Source organism: Convolutriloba macropyga, chromosome 1 (assembly GCF_964194025.1).
Source record: "Convolutriloba macropyga chromosome 1, txConMacr16.3, whole genome shotgun sequence".
Classification (NCBI taxonomy): domain Eukaryota; kingdom Metazoa; phylum Xenacoelomorpha; order Acoela; family Convolutidae; genus Convolutriloba; species Convolutriloba macropyga.
In genome coordinates, this window is record NC_134468.1 from 24914873 (window position 1) to 24937544 (window position 22672).

The window sequence follows — 22672 nt, forward strand, 5'->3', positions numbered from 1 at the left end:
TGTAGCAGAATGTGTTGAGTTTTAGTCCTGAATTTGCATTGGAAATTACGTATTTTGGTAAATACCGAGCTATCAGCAAATCTGATACCATCAGGAACATGCGGTTAAGAAATTTCTTTTAAAATTTTCAAAAGAAAACCTATAAAGGTGATTAGCAAAAATTTCAAAACTTTTTTGCATAATTTCATTATTTCCTAAATGGTGCTAATTTTTGCAAAGAAAATATACAGAGCTTATTTTTAGTTTTAAATTTCCTTGGCGAGCTGTGATAGCCTCGAATTTTAACTTGGTGCATTATTTAGGGCAAGTCTCATTCATTTGGAGTATAATATGTCAAAAAATTTTGCCAATTTCCTATTAAATTTAGCCAATCCGATAATGATGCTCACAGAGTGAGTTTTAGAAAGGAATAGAAAAAGAGAACAAATATTGATTTTCGATATTTGAGAGATTTCCGGAAAAACAACCAAAAATGATTTGCTAGAGAAACTGCAAAATTGACGGTTAAAATTGGGTAGCTATTGGTACTGCTCTTGTGTCTTTATTTCACTAGCCTATGCCTCTAAAAAGAAAAACCTTCAACCTAGCTTTGTAAATGTTATTTTTGCAAATACGTGCAAAATTCTAAAATTTTGTCGAAAAAGGGTCAACAAATTTTTAAATTGAATTTCATAACGGATTGGACAATTTTTAGAGCGATCACTAATTTTTAGTTTAATCAAAACAATTTTGTAATCAAAGCCCAAATTTGAGAATTTGGTCTGCATACTCTTGGATTTCTAGATCCTTGTGAAGAATTCACTGTGAGTAGTTTACCGGGAAAATGCAAGTTGGTACATTTTTACAACTGTTATTTTGTTTCGTATCTTGTTCCCAAGTCCAGAAGACCAAACAAAATGACATAAGAATTATTTGTCATGATCATTGTCAGGTTTACGAAATCGTCGCTATGTTTGGTTTGAAGAAATCAGCGGGTTTTTTTCCCTATAAAAATTTGAATTTTTTCTTTACAATGTAAAATGTTAATGTATTCACAGGATTTTCAAAAGTATTTTCAAAAGAAAAGGATCTTCTTGTCAAATTCAAGGATTTAGAAAAACGATTTCAAACCGAACATTCCGACGACTTTCCAGCGATTAAAGACAATAATTTATGCACTGATGCAATAGCGTACGGCGGGAGCACAAAAACTTTGTTTCTCCTAGTTTTGGAACTGAGCGGAGAAAATGTTCGGAAATAAACTGATGACGAAAAGAAACTGCTCCATTTCGTTTCTTTCATTCTAGTTTCTAGTTTCCGTAACATCATCATGCTTTTTTAGTTTCTATTTTCTAGTTTCCGTAATACCATCATGCGAAATTGAATGCAATTATGAACGCAATGTTACATAGAAGTAGTTATTCACCTGGCAATTCTGAGGACACATTTCTGCACATCCATCGGGAAGTATGCCAGATCCATAGGACAGCGTGACGTCACAGTGACACGCATGCTCATGAGGATGCCGCCTTGTTTGTCCAGTCGGAAGAAGATATTCTTCTTAGTGACGTCATGGACATAGGACTCTGTTTCTGTCTGGAAGAATGAGTCGGGGATCCATAGGGAGTCCACCACGTCCTGTGAGAGAACTAATTTTTCCACTGTCTCGTTGTAAAAGTTGAGTCGCTTGTCCTAAAAACACAATGGGTATTTTACCCTCAAGCGTTTAAAGTGTGCAGTAAATTTGAATGTTTCAAATAATTAAATATTTCAAATTAAAACATCGCGTAGCTAGCTTCTTTTGCATAAATATTTATTTCCCCGGCTCGAGGTGTCAACAATAAAAATCGATAGAAATTTACGAATTGCGATGAATGTGGCTGAAATATGTAAGAATTGTGGTTTTTGGCGTTGAATCCAGTAAATGCCGTGAGAAAAAAAAACTGCAAAAAATTCTTACAAAAGCAAAATTCTACAAAAGCATCCCCTATGTATGAGGTAAATAAATCTATATGTGTAATTTAAAATTTGTGAGATGTGTTAGATAATGTCTAAACTGGAGCCTGGATTCACGTTGACAAAAATTAACCCAAGTACTGGTTCAAGTTAAACATGTAGAAAAAAAAACTACAAAAGTGCGCAGAAAATATTTTAAAGTCAGAATCAATAAAAACAATAATCGCTATTGATGGGACACCTGAAGGGAAAGAAATCCATACTCAGTGAGTGAAAAACTGAGTTTTGTTAGTTATTGCGTAAACCGAATTGCTGTGAGAAAAAAATTCTCAACCCAATGAATTCACTCCTTGTAGCGGTGAGGAATGAAATGAAAGCGTTGAGTTCTTGTAAGAACGCCGGTAAAAATGACGATGAATATTTTCTTAATTTGCACTTCATAGCGATTAACTTTTTCCAACGCTTTCTTTTGGTATCATTAAGTTGTTTTAACTCCAACCAGAAGAAGCAGGCAAAAAACCGTATGACTTTAAAAAGGCAGAAGTTGCAATAATTAAATTCATCGCCAAATTTACCGCAAACCAAAATTTGACAATTAAATTCACTGCAAATCTTGCAAAACATCACCGAATTTACTGCCATAGGATAGAAGTCCCTTGGGGTGAGAAGCTTTCACCGCTGTTCACCACAACAGTTATGTTATTTTCTGGACGAAACTTTGACCGGCTCTACAAGTTACCCAGTCAATTACTTCGCTTTTAGTTTCAGTTTTTGGCTGCGTGGAAATTTTGTAAATCTACGAACAAGCCATCTAGCTCTTTTTAAAATAATAACGCAGGCACAGACAGAACGGAAGGAGTTTGAAAAAAGCAAGAATATCAAGAATTTCAGAACTCCAAAAGCACGAACTCAAAGCATTTAACAAAAATCACTATCAGAAGTAAAGACAAAATGCGTTTCTTTGTCAGCAAAACAAAAAAAAAGTTTGACTTGTCAGGTAGAACATCGATGGGCTCCTTTTACAGCCTTATGGTATAAAGAGCTGGGGCTCCATATTTCTGCGCGCGAAGTAGGCTTACCTATATCTCTAAGACTAACCGGCTCTTTAAAACACTGAAGATAAACTTCTATTAATACGGTGGTAATAGAGTACAGCACCGGAGTCAAGAGTATACACATGGTGTATCTAAACTAACAGACTGACTATAGCTAGTTGAGTTAGTGCTATATATAAGAGAATAGTGTCCCTGATTGGCTGGAGGTATACATCCAGAATTTCTGCTGCTACACTTGATTGAACGAACAAATTGGAACGTATCTAACGAAGAAGATAACAAACGAGTATCAATTCAACAACAAAGACAACATTTAATCCAAAAACACTACAAAGATATACTAAGACTCATGAAGTTCAGGTCAAGGACCTCAATAGGGCAACAACTGTTTATTCCTATCTTTCAGCATTGATCCAAATCTTTCAATGTGGTCCCAAATTATAACAGCAACCAAAAACTGACATCTATTTCTTCAAACTTCCCAAAATTGCAACGCCCCCACCTGTTAAAAATGGAATTTGTCAGTAGAAACAAAAACAGCGGTATTATTGACAAATTCAATGAGACTTTGCAAACCTCAGCGACAAAATTAGATGATGTAATTAATAAAGACGTGACATTACCTGATAACATACCGGATTCGAAAGATATAAGTATTGATGAAATCGACCCATAGTTATTCTGAGCATTCCAAACGTGGTTCACTGCCTGGTATGAGTTAGGCCAAGCTAAATTACCTCAAACTTTCTGATAATTTAAAGCATTTTTTGGTGAAATTTAGTTAAATTTACAATAACATTTTCTAGCGTGAAGCTAACTGGAACTTTGTTTCCAGACTTGAGTTGTGTTTATGGCATCGAGGCCCGACAATGTTTAAAAGTTTGAACTTAAGACAAATGCACCTCAGTTTTTAGCTTTGCAAGGATTTTAGTTATTCGTGTGTGTGTGTATGTGTGTGTTTGTGTGTGTGTGTGTTTGTTGTGTTTGTGTTTCTGTGAGTGTGCTTGTTTAACTGTGGATTCTTGATCAATTGGCATTATTATTCCGACCCACTTGTGGGGGGTGGGCGGAACTATATACTCAAATGGGTTTGTTTGACCAGCTAAATTTGACCGATTGATATATTCATCGTAGAGAGTTGAGATTTGTATCATTAGAGAGCTCGTCCAGCGTAGAATATAGAATTAAATATTTTTTTGTTTTCAAGTTTTACAGGGAGTTATCGATGTGTAAACTTTTGGGAGAAGTAGAGTTGTTTTTTATTCCGTTGTTTTTATTCACACTTTCCGTAATTTTTGACCCAATTTTCCTTAGTGTTGCTAAAACTTGTTTTTATTTATGAGAACATTGTTAATGCTTTTACGGTTAGGGAGAAAGAAGGCTCGCCACGTTATTTTAATCGAGTTTTTTGGTAATATTTCTGCTAAATTCGAATTTGAGACTTTTTTTTTAGCTCAAACAGTCTCCAAAAAAGACTTTGTTTCTTACTTCGTTTAAAATTCCAGGAAGTCGAGACCGGACATTTGCCGCCACAATGTTTTGGAACTCCTCAAAAAATCTGTACGTTCGCTTCCTATAGGAGTTTTTGGAATTAAAATTTTGCCGGTTTTTCGAAAAATAAACATTTACACGAAATGCATAATTTAATTGTGTTTTATTAAAACATTTCGTTTGCTAATTGTTACAAGAATTTAAAAAACAAACCGTTTTTGTTGGACGCCGAGAAAAATCAAGGCTGTATTTTAACTCATCATGGATTCGTATAATCAATAATTACTCGGATTAGATAAGGGCACCGTCTTTTTCAAAATTTTTTCGCAGTTTTGTTTTTTTTGTTGATTGCTGACAAGAACTATGTCAAATAAGACCCAATCAATGACAAAGTCTATGCACAGCAAAAAGGTCATATTAAAATATAGTTTGTCTTCAGACAAAAGCTAATAAGATTTATGTCTTTGACAATGTGTTTTCGTGAACTTCAAAAAACGGTTTTTTTCTTTTGGCTTCATCTGTCAATCTTTTCGCATTCTCATGAATACGTTTCATTATTTAAAGATTCAATAGGGTTCCTAAAGAGCTTCATACAATTTCTTTAGTTGTTATCTAATGCCTCTTACGAAATTCAACGAATTTCTTTTAAGAAAAGGCTAGTGAAGTGTTGAATTTTGAAATTTTTTAGTCTAATATCTTTCCTTATGGATCTTAATCTTAATTTATGCAAGACAAATATTAGATCACGTGAAGGATAGATATCTCATTATAGTGGTTTTGTATTCAAGTATTGTTTTTAGACTTTCTTATACGAAATTTCATGAAAGTTTTTGTGAATTTTTGCAAATTTCCTGTATTTGAGGTAGTTATTTATTCACTTTTTAACTAATCATATTAAAAAACCCAAAAAACATTTAAGAATGCGCAAATTAAACATTTTTGATTATTTCCGCGATTAAATGATTTATTGGATGTTTGTCTTTGCCTGTAATTGCGGTTCTTTTCGCTTTCGTAAACATATTTCTACCAACCAAAAGCCTTAATTGTATCTCTAGAGTTTTAAATGATTTTATTTACTTATTTCGAATTAGAGCTGAAGTTTTTGATTAATTTTTTTTAAGAAAATAATTTTGTAGTTCCTAATTTGTGTATATTTTCCCGTATTCGGTGTTGTTTTTTGTTCTCTTTTCAACTTATGACAAAAAGATAGCTCCAGTTAGCATCGAAGGGATGCGCAAAAGACCCATTTAAAGACTTCAATGAATAGCCTATAGTTTTAGCGGCTGCACATTCGTGCCCTCACGATATTCTTTTTTAATTTTTTTTCTGTTTTTGCCCCTAAACGCCGTTCTTTTTGCTGTCGTTCAGCATATTAACGTTTATTAAAGGCCTTGATTGCTTGAAAAACTATTCATTCGAATCTATTCCCTAATATCAATTTATAGCTAACTGTTCTAAGAACATTCGATTAATTTTTTTGTAGAAAATATTTTTGTTGTTGCAATTTTTTGTTCTTTTTGTCGTCAACAAGTAACTAAGACTTATAATGGATAGAGCTCATCAGTTTTCAGTGGCTCTTAGCATCAATTTTGCTGTTGGTTATGTTTTGACAGATGTCTAAAGTACTTAGAAATGTTTTTTAAAAAAAGTTGCGTGAATATACTGTTCAATTTTTGTTCTTTTTCTTGTCTTTTCCACAAACAGCCTACACCCAAAGACCTTTTGGCTTCAACACTCTGGCTTCAAGAAAATTTTTATAGTTTTTCGATGTCTGTATTAGCTTTTTTGTCGTCCTTTGATTGGGTCACAATAATAACAAGCACAACTGGATTCTTGAGCAGTTGGTTGTAAATTGCTCTGTTTTTGTTTTAAATAGAAAGCTTATGGTTTGTTTGACTATTTGAAAATATTTTGTTAAAAAAATCAATGGATTTTTTAGTTGTCTCAATTTTAAATTACTTCATGGAATTTTGTAGCTTGGTCTCTGTGACGACAGGTTGTATCATTTTGCTCATTCTGAGTTTTTTATTACTTTTTACATTATCACACTAATGGGGTGGCCCATTTGACGTTGAAAAGTGCAAAATTAAAGATGTTTAAAATTCTCCATGGATTACCCGAGGTTTCAACTGTGGCTGCCCCACGTTCTGGGTAATTTCAGTTGTTTTTGTTCCGTTTTTGCTGTTATTTTTGCAGACTTCCGACATATTAAGGATAACCACAAGACTCGATTGTCTCCTATGGCGTATAATTTTTCCTTCCTAATGAGCCAAGTTGACACTAAGTGGTTTCAATCCATTAGAAATTGTTTGTTTTGAAAAAGAGAAACGTATTTTTGAACTTTGTCCTTTTTGCTCTTCTTTTTCTGCATGTAACCGAGTTGCATTATTGAGATGTCTTGATTTTTATGCAATGAACATCTAATGAAGTACAGGTTTATTTGTTTAGATCGGGTTTTATCGGATTCATTATTTTCTGTCTTTTCGTTATTTTCTGTTCTTTTAAATACAATCATGGAAATTGAGGCATAAATAATGTTTGCAACTATTTGTTTTTGTAGCTGTTATGTCCATTACTCTCCTTGTTGGTAAGCCTCACCGGTTCTCTAATCCAGCATTATTTTCCCAATTAATTGTGTTGAAAGATTTGTGTTTTTTGGAACAACTCTTTCTCTTCCTCACTTGGCAGACTATTAAATCAAAACCTTGATGGGCGGGGTCGGAACATCATCTGCGAAAGCACATTACCGAGCTTCCTTGTCGATCATATTTTTGAAGGTTGAGCAACAGTCTCCCCTTGTTGACCTATTGTCCTTATAAAACCGATTTGGATCCTATAGACACTTTGCCGATATCCAGTGAACAACTTTTCTTGTTAAAACGTCTGAATGAGTTCTAGTCGACTCCCACTAAGCCTATTTGCTGGTTAGAAGGCATAATATTGTGTCAATAATTTTGAAAAAAAGTCATTGATTCATTTGTTTTATTAGATCTTTTTAAAACTCCAATAAGTTTTTGAACTCTTGGTCCTATATATCAGTTATATAATTGTTTTACTTCACAACAACCGAAAATTCAGGCAACCATAACCACCCAAGTTGAGGTCCAGACTCAAATTGGTTTATAATCAGACCCAATCGAGCGCACACCCGTGTGTTCCCAGACCGAAATTACAGGGTCTGGAAGGAAGTTCGAGCGCTCTACAGTCTGGACGATGGTCTGGACGATGGTCTGATCAGATGTCGATTTGGTCTGAAAAGTCTGATCATAGGCGGATTCGAGCGCATTTGGGTCTGATCAGAGCCGACTTCGAGCGCAATTGGGTCTGATCATAACCTCTTCGAGCGCACTTGGGTCTGATCAGAAATGTTTTCGAACGCATTTGGCTCTGATCAGGGACCATTTCGAGCGCATTATTTTTATTCAATTTTTTTTACTGAGAGATGTTGGCTTTTCCAAGAGGCAGCCACAAAGCAGCGTTCTGATCAGAGACCCATCATAAGTCCGATAGCTCTGATCAGAAAAAAGGAGTCCAGCTGATAGCACAGATGGTCTGATCAGAACACCCTCGGTCTGAAAAGTCTTATCAGAGACCTTTGTGTCTGGAAAGTCTGATCAGAGGTATTTTGGGTCTGGAAAGTCTGATCAGGGTGAACTTCCGTCTGGAAAGTCTGATCAGAGATAATTTCGGTATGAAAAGTCTGGTTGGGGTCTGGACCTCAACCTGGGCAAGAACGTAAATTTTCATGGTAGCTGTAAGATTCATGAATGTGCATCGATCCGAAAGACATTAATTATGATGAAGTCACCCGTGAGTTACTCTGAGTATTCCAAAGCTGGTGCACTCACTACAGGTATAAGTTAGGCAAAGCTAAATTACCTCAAACTCTCTGATAATTTAAAGTGTATTTTTTGGTTAAAGTTCAGTTCAATTTGCCATAAGATTATCCAATGTGAAGCTAAATAAAATTTTGTCTCCAGTCTAAAGATGTATTTAGGGGATCGAGGCCTGACATGGTACAAAAGTTTAAAGTTCAGACAAGTTTGGCTCAAATATGAGGATTTTAGTTATTCGAGCATAAGTTATGCTTGATGTAGCTAGAAATGACCCTTTCCAGAATTGAGAACTTGACACTACTTAGCGTCATAAAGCCTGCAGGAAAGACATGATTTGTACTCGATGCGTCTATTTTTACTGTAGCTGCTTTTGTTCAATCACCTACAGAATATGTAATATATACTTACATTCCAGAACTGTCGGAAGTAGAGACTGAGTTTGAATGTCATGTCCACCTCAGACACGGGTCCAATACTGACAACGTACATGGTTGCATTCACAATAAGGGGAGAGACACCCGACAGGGGTCGAAGTCTCTTCTCATAGTCAACCAGCAACCGAGAGAGGATCTTCTCTTGAACACTGTCTGTCTTTTCAGTCTTCTTACTACACACCACACCAATCTGCAGTAGTGACGTCACTGCTAATAATGCTACAGTCCTTACTAGTAATTGTGTATTTGACATTATAAAGATTCTGATTCGTAATCAAGTCTTCTGAGTCGACTTCAGCCAAGTGATTGAAGTATGTAGGTGGTATGAAGTAGAGCCGAGTTTTGTCACATCACTTCAGCATAACATAAGTAGACGCTAGAACAAAAACAAAATAGTTTCTTTGGAAGAAAGAGTAAACTTCATTACTTATGAACTTTTCTAATATCACATTATTTATCTGCATAATGGAAAAAATGGGTTTAGTTGTAAAGTAATAGAAACTCAGAAAACGCGCAGGGCTTTCAAACAACATCCCATAAAATTTTTTCCTTCCTGCAAATCCCTCCGTTTTTAATGTTGGAACGTGTATTTTCTTACTCTGATGGTCGATACTGTACAAAAATTGAGGAGTTTTAACTTAAAATTTTGTTTGCCGCTTATAATGCTTAAACAGTCATTTTAGATGATCGACAACTCCATCAGATCGAACAATCAAACATACTTTTATCTTCATAACTAGATGAAAATCAAGTCACCCTTTTAACGAAGAAAATGAGCGGTTCAAAAGAGAGGACTAGCAAAAAGGGTGGTTTGAGATCGAGCAAAAAGCAATTAAAATCAACATTTCTAAATACGCTCCTTCCAAGCTGTAAAAACGATTAACGCAAATTTAATATTTCTCATTTTTGTCAAAGAGGGAAAGTTTCGTCTTCTGCGATTGACAAAAAGTCCCCTGAGTGTGATGATGGAAGATTCTAGAACAGGAGACCCGTTTTCATCTAGGGCTCATCAAAAAAAATCCGAAAAATAATATTTAGACAAAAATGTCTCCATTTCAACTGCTTGAGTTAGCGCCATACAAAAACTGGAGACAAACAGTTTTTGAGTAGAAATCTATGAAAAACTACCCATTATTATCTTTCAAAGCAGCAGTCATCTAATGCAAAAAAAGTTCAGCGTTCACTGTCCAAAATACTTATAGATTTTTTTGCGCAATCAAAAAGTGCACTATTTTAGTTCAATGTATTTCAAATCAAATATCTATAATTATATATCTATATATATATATATATATATATATATATATATATATATATATAAATATATACGTAATATATATATATATATATATATATATATATATATATACATATTTATATATATATATATATATATATATATATATATATATATATGTCTATATATATATATATATATATATATATATATATATATATATATATAAATATATGTATATATACAAGTAGAATTTTATGAAAAAAAACTAACAAATATATACAAATATGAAAAAACTACCCATTAATATCTTTCGAAGCAGCAGTCATCTCTCCAAAATATTAATAGATTTTTTGCGCTAAAAGTGCAATATTACAGTTCAATATAATTCAAATTAAATATCTATAAATTTATCTATGTATAAATATATATATATATATATATATATATACATGTATATATACGAGTAGAATTCTATGAAAAAACTACCCAACATATACATATAACTATATATTTATATATATATATATATATATATATATATATATATATATATATGAGTAGAATTCTATGAAAAAACTACGCAATATATACATATACACACATATATATATATATATATATATATATATATATATATATATATAATTACATACCGTGAAATCTATTGTAATATACCAATATAACAATTATGTTTTTCAAAGCTCTAATCGGTTGATAAAAATTTTCCTAAGCTGCGAAAATTAATCAAAACTGACAGTACTAGAATTGTTTCTTCTGAAGAACATTACCGAGATTTTTCAAATAGAAAATTAAAATGTATTTTTGTTTCTAAAATCCTTTTACTGGAATTGAAATTGCTCGTAACTTTGATATTTTTTGACTTCTTTGAAGATTTAACTAATTGTTGCACCCCAAAAATGCTCAATCTACATTTAAGAATATAGCGAATAATCAGTTAGAAGGTCGCAAAAAGAACATTTTCAATTTGTTTTGTTTCAGTGATTCAAATATTATCTTTGCTTTTTCAGCAACAACAGGAACAAAAATTTTATCCTAGATTTTTTTTAAAAACAAGCATACAGGGAATTTTTTTCAGTGTTTAATATGAAAAACAAATAATCCCCCAATTAACCTGATATTCAATTCATTTGAACTATAGCATAAAAGAATATACTATTGTAGTATAAAATTTGTTTCTGATCAAAATTAGTTCAGCTACAACCAACGCTTTCTAACTGTCAAACGGATGTCATTAAATACCACGTTTATTTTAACTGATTTAATTAGTTTGATGAACTGTTACAAATGCTGGTCAGCAAAAAACAAGGGCTGTTGAAACTTCATGTGATTGAGGTAAGTGGGAGTGAGTTGCAGAAACAGATCAACATAAGGCAAATCATATTTAGACGCTTTAATTGGAAAAATGAAACGATATAAAATTTGGAAGTGATTTTAATAATCAGGAGCCCAAATAAGTTTCATAGATGTGTCCAAAAATGTGAATTTCATATTGAAAATAAGATCAATTTATGCCTAGCACCCAAATTTTAATTGAGCTGCAAGAAATTCTGCAGGAAAAAAATTAATATATGGTATTGTTTAATGGTTTTTTCACAAACCTCACTTTTTATTTAAGCGACAGCAAGTTATAAAAAATGACACCAACTTATCATGAAAACATTTAAACTTCCGTTTAAAGATCGATACACTAAATCAAATATGGATCGTGATCCGCAGAAATGATGTATTAATCGAACGGTCATTTTTTCATGTTCTAAATATTTACGCAATGTAGAAAACCGCTGTTTGTTTTCTAATTACTACGTTCTGGTAGTTTTGATCGCTCCATTATTTCATTCCAATGCAAAAAACTTCCTATTAAAATGATGAAATTAATTAAAACTTCTCACACTAGCCTGTTGGGTGTGTGGTTTTTGGAAATGTCGATATTGTTTATAACAGGTCTATAAAAAGCACTGAAACCTAAATAAAAATGGAAGAAGAAAAGTGCATCTGAATTAAAAGAAAAGGCCAAGTAAAAGCTGCGCCGTTTGTAAGCAGTGCCTGTTGAGAGGTGAAGACTTGTTCAATCGGCGGCAAAAGTGGGGACATCAAAACAGAGCAAGCAAAATAATGGAGAGTTTGCTTTCTTTCGAAGCGGATTAAATATCAGTTCTTCTTCGAGTGCCACTGCGCCATACAAAATTAAATCCTAAAGATATGCATTAAAAATGCGGTGTCTTAGAAATCTACAGAAAAATTCTCAGCATTATATTAACCGAATGAAGTTGAATGCGGTTTTTTCCCTCGTGAACAAACATATATTCGAAGCTCTGCAGCATGAGCAAAATTAAATACAAGATGTTTTTTTTTATATTTAGTAGATGATTAAAGATAACAATTAGAGGGAAAACAGGATTGAAAACTAGAAATAAGCTAAAACAGTGGCAAATTGGCTGAATAAGATGAAAATGTACGCATATAAAAAAAAGCTAATTTTGCGGGAAAAGCGCTGAAACAACCTAGTCATAAAAATCACATGACCGAGTTCAATTACAAAAAAAAGCTAATTGAGCTGAAACTATTACTTAAGTTCACAAAATATCACTAATCATCTCATTCAAAATAACAATGATAAAAGAACTGGATCTTTTACAAAAGTTCATGGAAAACTCTTATCACATTTTCGAAATCAAATTTTAATATTTGGGTCGAATTGTTCTTTGAATACGTCCACGCACTTCAAGAGCAGCTTTTGAACAAACTTTGACCAAAGATTTTTTTTAATATTTCTCATTGAACATTGATGCCTACAATAAACCAACATTGTGCAACCGACAAGATTTAGTTTTTCAAATTTTGTTGCAACTATTTTAAGAAATGTAATTTGATTTTTTTTCTTCCAGTTTTCCTGGCTTGGGAATCCACCGGTTCTACAAATTCCACGTAAGGACGTCTCAAGCACTAAATACCAAAATATTGTATACTTTCAGGTAAAAATCTTTGTTTGGATGACAATACCAATACCGAATCGAAGTATAAGTTTGCATTAGGTTTAAAATATTGATAATACATTTCATAGGGCGTTACCAACTACCAATTTGTACGAACCATTCCTTTCTTTTTACCCATCATTTTAAATAAAATTTTTCATCAAACATGTAAAATTGGCTCAAAATATGAAATAGTGTTAAAAAAGCATTGTATGGAAAACGGTGCAACTTTTGTCACCAAATTACACAAAAAGGCCATTTTGGCGGTTGAATTTCGTGACAACAATTGTCCCTCTGATTCTGCAATTTAAAACTATGATATGGCACAGTTTGTGGTATTCAATTTTTTGCATGACACGTCCCTTAGAATTCACAAAAAAGCAGGTAATTAATGATAAATTAAGTAGCTACTCCTCCAACTTAAAAAAACAGCTCTGAAAAACAAGTGGGGTCAAATATTCAAATTACGTAGTGCATAAGTATTCAAATTATATTATAAATTAAACTTGGTACACAATACAGTTGATTATACAATATAAAAATATGTTTTTAAGAACTACCAGATACAAATAATTTAAATAACCAACTTGTATATTATAATTTAGAGATTTTTTACAAGCTATATTCATATAAAAATTTATCTGTAATCTTTTAATAAAACTGCTCTAACGATTTTAAAATTTCGTAGCGGCAAATGAAAAGACCAACTTCTAAACCTGATAAAACAACTAAGTATACAATTAAAACATGTTGTTAAAACAAGTAAGTAGAGTATACAGTACCTTTATTTGTTGGTGAGTGAGTAAATTTTTAGTTGAATTTCTTTATTAGATCCAGTGGAAAGTGATCAGTAACTCTTTAATATTTTTCCATCGTATCAAAACAACACCCAGTCTTCGCCAAAAACTGTTCTATCATAATTGCCTTTTTTCTGAAAAATGCCTCCAAAATACGGCTTTGTTACTGCTGCTTAATACATATCATATATATAAATTAGCGCCTAAGATAGAGGGGGTTTTGTTCACTGAAAATTCTAATAATTAGGGAAATTTATTTTCACCATTTTGTCCAAATTCCAGCAGTTACATAATTAAATTATATATATATATATATATATATATATATATATATATAACAGTAAGTAAATAACAACAAACCCTTCTTAATTCAGGGTACGAGGAGACTTGAACGGATTGTTTTTTTTATAAAGTATGATAATAGAAATTAGTAACATGATTAATTGGTTACACAGAGCTAAGGTACAATTATTTCATAATCATAAAATCAATTATCGGATTGAGAAACCAATCACGACTCAATTTGAAGATGGATTAGGGCCGCTTCAACGCCAAAGAAATTAAATTATTTGTGGAACAGACAAAACAGTTCCAGACAAAGCAGTCCCGGACAAAACATTCCCAAATAGCAAAATATTCCCAGACAAAACAATCCCAGTCAAAATAGTCCGAACTAAAGATGGAGTCAAACATGTGCACATCACCTAAGAAAGAAACCCCTTAAGGTACTCATATGATTGTAATTCTTTGAACAAAAATTAAGCTTAGTACAACATAGTTTTTGACAAATAATGTGTTTTTAAACAAGTTTTTGGTTTATTCCTAATTCATATCAATTAAAAACAATGTATTCAGAAGCCTAACTTATAGATTATGTTTTTTAATTGTTTGTAGATTATATTTAAAATTGTTCCAATAATTTACTTGGGACTATTTTGTTTGGGACTGTCTTGTCTGTTTTATTGGGACTAATTTGTGCGGGACTGTTTTGTCCGGACACGAAATTATTTATTCAAAAACATGTTCACAGAAAAGCCTATTCTCTGGCTCATTTGATAGCTTTCATGATTTAAAGTAATACAACGTTCAAAAAACTTGCACGTCATCTTTCTATGAAGTCAGTGAATTCATATCACAGTAACACAGTAGAATTAATATATTTTTTCTATGATTAATATCAACTCATATATAGTTTCTTGGCAGTCATGGCAGTTTCCTATAAATTTTCTGTGTGATCGTACATCGGGATTCTAAACTACTTTGTTCAATTCCTGCAATAACTGATAGTAATATGCTGCACCGTATTATACCTTGTTAGATGCTTTCTGTAATTAAATTTTACAACGATGATTTGTGATTTCTTTGATTTTATAAGAGAATCATGTATAAATAGTACGGTGTCATGCAGTGAGGTATAATACGATGAAGTCATACAAAGTCTGTAAATGGAATTACGTTATGATTTAGAAGACATTAAATATGATTCCTATTTGGCTATTAGGAAATGGTGACTTCCCGGGTCCTTTACAATATAGTGTCCTAGAAACTACTAGTTGAATTGTTACCTTTAAAAAGTTTGAATTTAATATTACATTGAAAATACTAATTTTTGTAGATAGTTTTATTTGAAATAATTATTTAATTTAATTTCTGTTGCAGCTGAGTTTCTTAGAAAAAAAATACAAACTGCTTTGATGAATTTTGAACTCATCAATTAAAGGTTAATTATATAGATTTTATATACTGATATAAAATATATTTTCGAATGAGAACGAAACTGCTGAACCGTAAGTAATGAAGAACAAACTGTCTGTACCATGAAGAGTTGTACTAGATCTGGTATTCAAGACAATATTGTCATGTCACTGATCGTACAATATGCAAACTTATTTAACGAACTTACCTTTAATCTAAATCCAAAATCAACTGTCTTGTTTTGGGGTTCAAGAAACTTCACTTCGAAATCGAAAATTAAATACCATTCACGCCGCACAATTATTTTTAGTTTTGGTTTTTAAAATTCGGTGAATATGCGCCAGAAGTTGAAAAAAATCTTCAATCAGATTATTATAATGATACCAATAAATAAGATACGTCTGCAAGGGATGAAATGGAAACGACTGTCAGTTTTTATCACCCAACTATTGTCATTAATGTGCATCTCAAAGTCCAGCTACCCACCGTAACCACAAAAAAGACTTTAGGTTTTATCTTCCAACAATTTCAAACCATAATTAATGATAATTACTCTATTGAGAACTGAATAATGAACTGAAATGTCAGGAAGGAACGGTTGTAATGAACAATAAACTTTTATGGAATCTTTTCTTCTCTCTCTTAACTGTGTAGAAACAGGAAACGAGCGCCCCAAATAAGCGTTATAACGAAGCTTTATTTTCGGAGCTAATGATTCAAAAGTAATCATGAAAATAGCTTCACGTCAGGGAAGTAAAACGGCGAAAGGGGAGAAATATTGAAAGAACTGAAAACTAAAAACAGCAAATAGTTTTTGATAAATTTTTTTTGATTAATAAGATTTAACACAAAACAACAAACAAAATGTGATAAACAATACAAAGACGTGACTATTGTGTTGGTAAAATTGTGAAGAAAGCGGTGTGAACTAAATGTATGACGGTTTATTCCATGAAATTGTGGAAGCTAGTGAAGGTAAGAAGGCGATTTAGTGATTTAAGTTAACAAAAATGTACATGTTAATTTTCGAGGGGGAGGGGGACTTAGACAGGAGGTTTATTCTCAAGTAATAATACTTTTCACGCATTAATGCCTTTCAATTGGGACATTTGTTAATATCCGCGAAAACATAAAACCTCTCAGCTAGTAAAATGTACCTTTGGGGGAAAATAGCCCCTGTTTTATCCTGCCGGAGGTAAAAAGAGTGCTAGTGAGTGGGGGTGGTGGGGGGGGGGGGGGTTGGGTTAGATTATTAGGAAAAAATTGTGACTGTATTAAGATGCAAGGCTGCAAAAAACCAAAAAGGAGTGAAAATGAATGCAGATTTGCCCAGGAAACCATTCTCAGTAATAATATGCTCAATGCTCCCCCTCCCCCCCCATCACCCCTGCCCCTCTTTGAAAAGCCCCATTTTGCCCGTGTTTCTTCCTTTTTGCATGAGTGATTTTTTAAAAGCTCATCTGTCAGGTTTAAGACTTCGCTCCGCTGCCCACTACAATAACGGGGATTTTGACATTATAAAAGCGTCAATCAAAGCGAGAGAGCTTTAATCGAAAAATGAAAAGAGCAGAACAGAAATGAGGATGAGAAGAGAATTATTCAGTTCTAAAATGACACTACTGCGGGTATACGTGATGCCCGCTTTGCCCTTTTTTTATCAAATAATAACTAAATAACTAGGCACTGGAGGGGAATAATAAAAAACAGCTCTTTTCGTATCATATTCCCGTAAGCTGCTTCCTTCCGTAATGCGGTACAAAACATCCTTCGATAATCGATCAAATGCTTATTTTGATGCTTAAAACGGAGATAGCTAACTTAACATATTCCATTGAAGCCAATCATTTGCATACGTACATTATGTTCTTTTATTCAGTAATAGAAGGGAAAAGGGAACGGGGGGATATAGAACGGGATCTTTTCAGTTTCGCTGCGGAATCTCGGTCATACTGAAATCGAGGAGGGTTGCTGGGGAGGAAAATAGAATTCATTTGAAATAACCGCGGGTTAAAGAATAATGATGTAAAAATAATGGCCGCTTATTTCATCACATAGAAGAAGAGGACCCTCTCTACCTATCTATCTATCTTTCTTTCTAGAAATATTCGTTTCTTCTTTTCATTTCAAAATTAGTGGGAGATAAGTTGATGGAGATTAGGGGTTGGAACCCGGCTGGTATGGCGGGAGGCTATTGGTTAGTGAGGGGATGGGGTGAAGTACTTAACTGAGGATCTATTGTGTCTTCTGGTCAATAAAGAGCCCTTTGACAGCTGAACAATTCTCCCCTTTCTTATCCCGTTTTACTAAAAATGACTGGAGCAGAAAGGGCTCCTCTATCTCCTCCTCCTCCGTCTCTCTAAACTCCAGTGAGCCTCACTGTCTGGGAACATCCACCAGCCAAAAAGATATCACCATTCAGTTCAATCAAAGAATGAAAAGCACAGTCGAGATATGCCCAGTTTGAGACGCGACAGCCACAATTGCGGGTTGTGGTCAATTAAGGTAATAACTGCATGATTTTGTGAGGGTGAGGGACAAAAGACGGACTTTGGCAAGGCGACCTCGAAATTTAACAATGACGTTGAAGAACATTCAATTATATCGTTAATAGTGTATGATATTGTTAATAGTGTAGTCAATATAGTTAATAGTGTAGTCAATTATATATGAGTGGTAGATATATACTGATCGCTCGGCGTGTATTGAAATGTTTGTTTCCTTGTTCGTCGCGTTTCGCTGTTCTCCAAAAAATTTTTACGATAAATTTTTCTAATCATTCCTTCTCTCTATGAAACATACTATAATTTACCGAAACTACATAAAAATCCGAATGAATGCATCTAACCATAAACGAGGTAAAGATTCCTTATGAACACATTTTCGGATGTGTCGTGTACTTCTTAAACAGGATATGACATGGATACAACAACCCAAGTTGAGGTCTCATACCAAAATAAATATGCCCAGACAAAAGCTGAACGCACGGATGGAGGGGGCACCAAAGGTTCAAACTTTGATAACCCAGAAATAAACGGAAAAACAAACTTGATTTTAGAGATCGGCAAAATTGGTTTGGAACGCGTAAAATTCTAACAAACTCACAAAAATCAGGATATTAACGCATGAAAGTTTTATGAATGTATAGAGGAAAATGCATTAAAGAACGTATTTCTATCTAAAATTTGTACTTAGAATACATAGTCAACCAAAATACTAGCTATTTCACATTTTGCCGAGGAACCACTTCACAGGCCACGGCTTTTTGGTGCTTTTTTTAGATTGATAGTAATTTGTTAAACACTTGAACAAAACAATGTATCTCTATCGCTGATCATTCAGAGAAAAAACTATAATGATCATTAGAGTGGACGTGAGAAAAGTATGGAAATAAGCGCTTTTTGATTAGAAAATTCTGGTTACACTTGAAATTTGTATATGACTCGCCAAACTGGCCATTAAATTTTTTTCACAACATTATAAAATCGGCCAATACTAAAAAGAATCGATAACTCGAAAACGCATGTAATTTGAAAATTTTTGGGAACAAACACAATTCTCAACAAGTTTTCAATTGTTTGTGACGCTAGCAGACCCAAGTTGTGGTGCACCGCAAACAGAAGCAGTTAGCATGTAAACTCCTCCAGGAAAAATAATTAAGCTTTAACTTTAACTTTTGAAAAATATGTATTGTTTGGCCATGTTAATTCGTAAATTCAGCTGGAAAATGCTTTTTATTATAATTTTCATTGGTATATATTTTAAAACACAACAGAAAAGTCATGGCAAACAAGAACAAGCTCCATCTTTTGAGTGCTGCCGTTATCCATCATTAGTACAGATTTGACAAAAAACAACAAAATGATAACATCAAAAAAGGTCAACATCGAAACGTATAGAAATTTTGTAAAAATCAATTATGGAGTCGAGAATTGCAAGCTCCTTTTGAATCTCTGTGTCCTGCATAATAGTTATAAACAAATCTTTAAGTAGTGTGTCCTCCTGAAAACGCGGGCCAATATTCCACAGATGGTTTCTTTAGTTTCTCGAAGAAATCTTCAGTAGACTCTCAATTAGCTTGTTTTGTTATGAGCAAGACATAGATGTCAAAAGTAATAATTCTAGGTCAAATAAATGCCTCATCCGTGAGAAGAAAAAGATTTCCAGTTCTCAAGGTGTACAACATGATATAAAAATTACGGCCGTTTACAGTTCTTCTTCTGTCAGTACCTATGCTAAGATAGATCACTGAGACGTGTTTTTGATCAGTTTGCTACTAGGGTTGGTCAGCAAACATGATCCGGATTTCCATCTGTCTTTGGCTTTGATTCGAATATTTTTAATCTTGAGCGGGTCTTTCATAGCTGGTCTCTCGCGTTCTAACTGAGCAGAAAATGGGATGGTGTCTTCATTGTTGGCTTCATGAGATAATTGAATTCGTTCTGGTTGAGGGCGAAGTAAAGTATCAAGAGTGATGTCTTCCTTCGCGAGTAGAGCCGGTTGCAATCGGGCTTATCTCTTTGCCCATTTGGGAGGAAGACATGTACTCAGTTCCTCCCAAAAAATCTCGATAACAAAAGGGGTTCTTTTGTGAGATGACGACTGCACCATATCGTACACAAACAGGTTTGAGAACACTGATTTGATGCTCTGGCTCACTTTCGAATAGAAAATCTGAGTTGTCTAGGCGCGTTTGCTTTACTCAGTTCAAGTTTAGTATTCGCTCAGCGAATCAACTTTCCATTATTAACCCACTCGAATTGTGATTGCAAATAAGTAGCGAGAAGAAGATTTAAATTTGGCAACCTGTCATGAGATGAAAAACTAAGAGAGTGATTTAGCAATAGCTAAACCAGGTGAACAGATCTTTGCTCCCAAGGAGGGACACCAAGCATCAGACATGCATGTGAGCAATAGATAAATATGAGAGGGAATCATGAAATAAGAATGAGAATTATTATATGGCATTCAAATAAATGAAATACCTCGTTAATAATTTTTCTGCACTAAAAATGAGTGAAAACGAGTGCACCTACGTTAAAACGCCTGCCAATCGCTTTTAATTAGTGTATTTTTTAATGAAAAATAAAAGGAAAAACAGAAATTGACACCAACTTTCAAGCATTTGTTGTCTGTATGACCAATTTAACGTTAGATTTTTTCTTTATAATTAAAACTGAGGAGTTTTAAAGCATAAATTGTTCAATACTTTTCATACTTTATGTTGAAGACACTAAATGAACAAAAGGACGAAAATTGAAGGAGACTGCAAGGAGTCTGCAATAAATTTGTTTGTCACCTTCTGAAGGAAACTGCATTACAGTGTAAATTCCAGGAGACCAAAAGTTTTATAAGTACCACAATTTTCATATCAGTAAAAACTGCAAAAAAGTTATTTTAAACAGTAGAACCTTAATGCAAGATCAAGAAAGAAAGCAAAATTGATTACTCAGAAACGACTGTTTTGCCCAAAAACTTCAGTACAATCCTTCAAAACGAAACAAAATTTACAATTGCTAAACAAAAAATTTCAAAACCCCTGAGTTTTTACTAATATCGAAATTTAGTTGTGTGATTGTCATTCTCCAACTTGTGTCACATAGAACAGTCTTCCACGCCTCATGGCTCATTTTCTATTATTGAATCAATTTTCATTTTACAACACAATGATATTACAGCGAAAATTATGTTTGTATTTTTTAATCCTTTCTTTCGAACGTGCACTCGTTCGAAAGAGTATAAGAATCGTATTCGGGCTGTTCTATGTTGTAAAAGAAAAATTAAGCTTTTTAGCAAACGTAGATTTTCAAATTAGTGAAGAAACAGCGCAGTAAAATTTTTGCAAATAAATAAAATCCGGAAAGTAGTGGCATGAAAAGTGACTAGACCTCTCTGACATAGAAAGCTATCCCTAGTCTAGCAGCCTGAACAAAAACGACGTAAAAACTGTGGTACTATTAGTTTTCAACGAAAAAAATAATTCGTATGTTTGGTTTGAAGCACATGAAACCATCGTTATGTTTAATTTGAAACGTAGAAAATCGTTGGTAATTTTGGCACCAAGTGTTTTTACTCTACACGTTCTTCAGTAGCGTATTCATGTGATAATCTTGTTCATATCATCCTAGTCATTTTATGTACTAGATTCTTCTCTCATAACTAGACGCTGACTTTAACATAGCCGTGCCCTAAAATTAGTGGGAGTGTTGTGCTCTAGTGAAATTATCCAGTTTTTTTTTCATTCCAAAAGCTCGCTCTAGTATTCAATGTGTTAACCCAGCCGTATGGTTCCTCGGAATAATATTAGATAATGAGGGTAGATAAGAAGAAGTGGGGGTATTTAGTTTCCCACACGTTTTAAATATCAATTAATTGTGTCGGAGGTTGGAATATTTGCCGACGTGAAAATTAGCCGAAAAAGTCAAAGATAGGAAAATCAGCAGAGTTAATTGCTGAGATAAATGCTGTAAGCAAACATCAGTGGGACGCACAATTATTCTACTCGGTAGCACATAAAATTAACGCAATTGGCCATGCATTGCGGGCCATGGCCGTTCCTAAGCGGCTTATGGGACTTCAGCTAATATTAACGGCACCAATTGAGAGACGACACCATATCAAGACTTTCCTGACTTCAGCAGGATTTCTCAAGTTCATCAAAATTTAATGTGGAATTATGACTAAACGTTCAAAAGGTCCGCTGCATTTTTCAAAACTGAAATTATCAAAAAATATATAGTTGTTCAGCTTTGGCAACGAGCTATAGAAAAATTTCAATCTAATTTCACTTTCCACCGCAAAATTCTCGACAAGAAATAAGTTTGAAGCTTCTGCGAATGGAACGCTACCATAGCGTTGACTAATTCACAGTTGACTAATTCACAGACACAGAGTTTTGACATGCTCATTCGAAAATAGGTATATAAACCGTTTTCTCCTGATTTCTTGTGATTTGATACCGAACTCACCGCCTGTTGCCTACGTTTGAGAACCGAACATACAGACGACACCGAAGAAAAAAAAGGGCTTTCGTCATTTTTGTCTAGCGAAAGCGGAACATACCGACAGTTCTTCTGCGTTTAAAAATACAACTTCTGGACTAGGGACTCAAGTATAAGGTTGTTAGCAACTTTTTTAACCTGGAATAGCGACTGTTTTCTATAAAATTAAAAGCTTTGTGTAATGTGGTGCTCTTTCCT

General features: G+C 33.7%; 1 protein-coding gene across 6 annotated transcripts in view; it reads right to left on the reverse strand.

The window, feature by feature from the left end:
• LOC142337031 (gamma-aminobutyric acid receptor subunit beta-like) overlaps positions 1 to 22672 on the reverse strand; it is a 38155-nt gene that overhangs the window by 5446 nt on the left and 10037 nt on the right. For 3 of the 6 annotated variants that reach the window (XM_075386107.1, XM_075386088.1, XM_075386098.1), the window contains exons 2-3: positions 8726 to 9127; positions 1406 to 1671 (exon numbers count right to left, since the gene is read on the reverse strand). In XM_075386107.1, the coding sequence (XP_075242222.1) occupies positions 1406 to 1671; positions 8726 to 9004 (545 nt within the window). In that variant the 5' untranslated portion in view covers positions 9005 to 9127. Of the gene's footprint in view, positions 1 to 1405; positions 1672 to 8725; positions 9128 to 15684; positions 16663 to 21749; positions 21769 to 22612; positions 22670 to 22672 lie in introns of those variants that run through there. The other 3 variants (XM_075386070.1, XM_075386115.1, XM_075386080.1) reach the window with 3 other exon arrangements.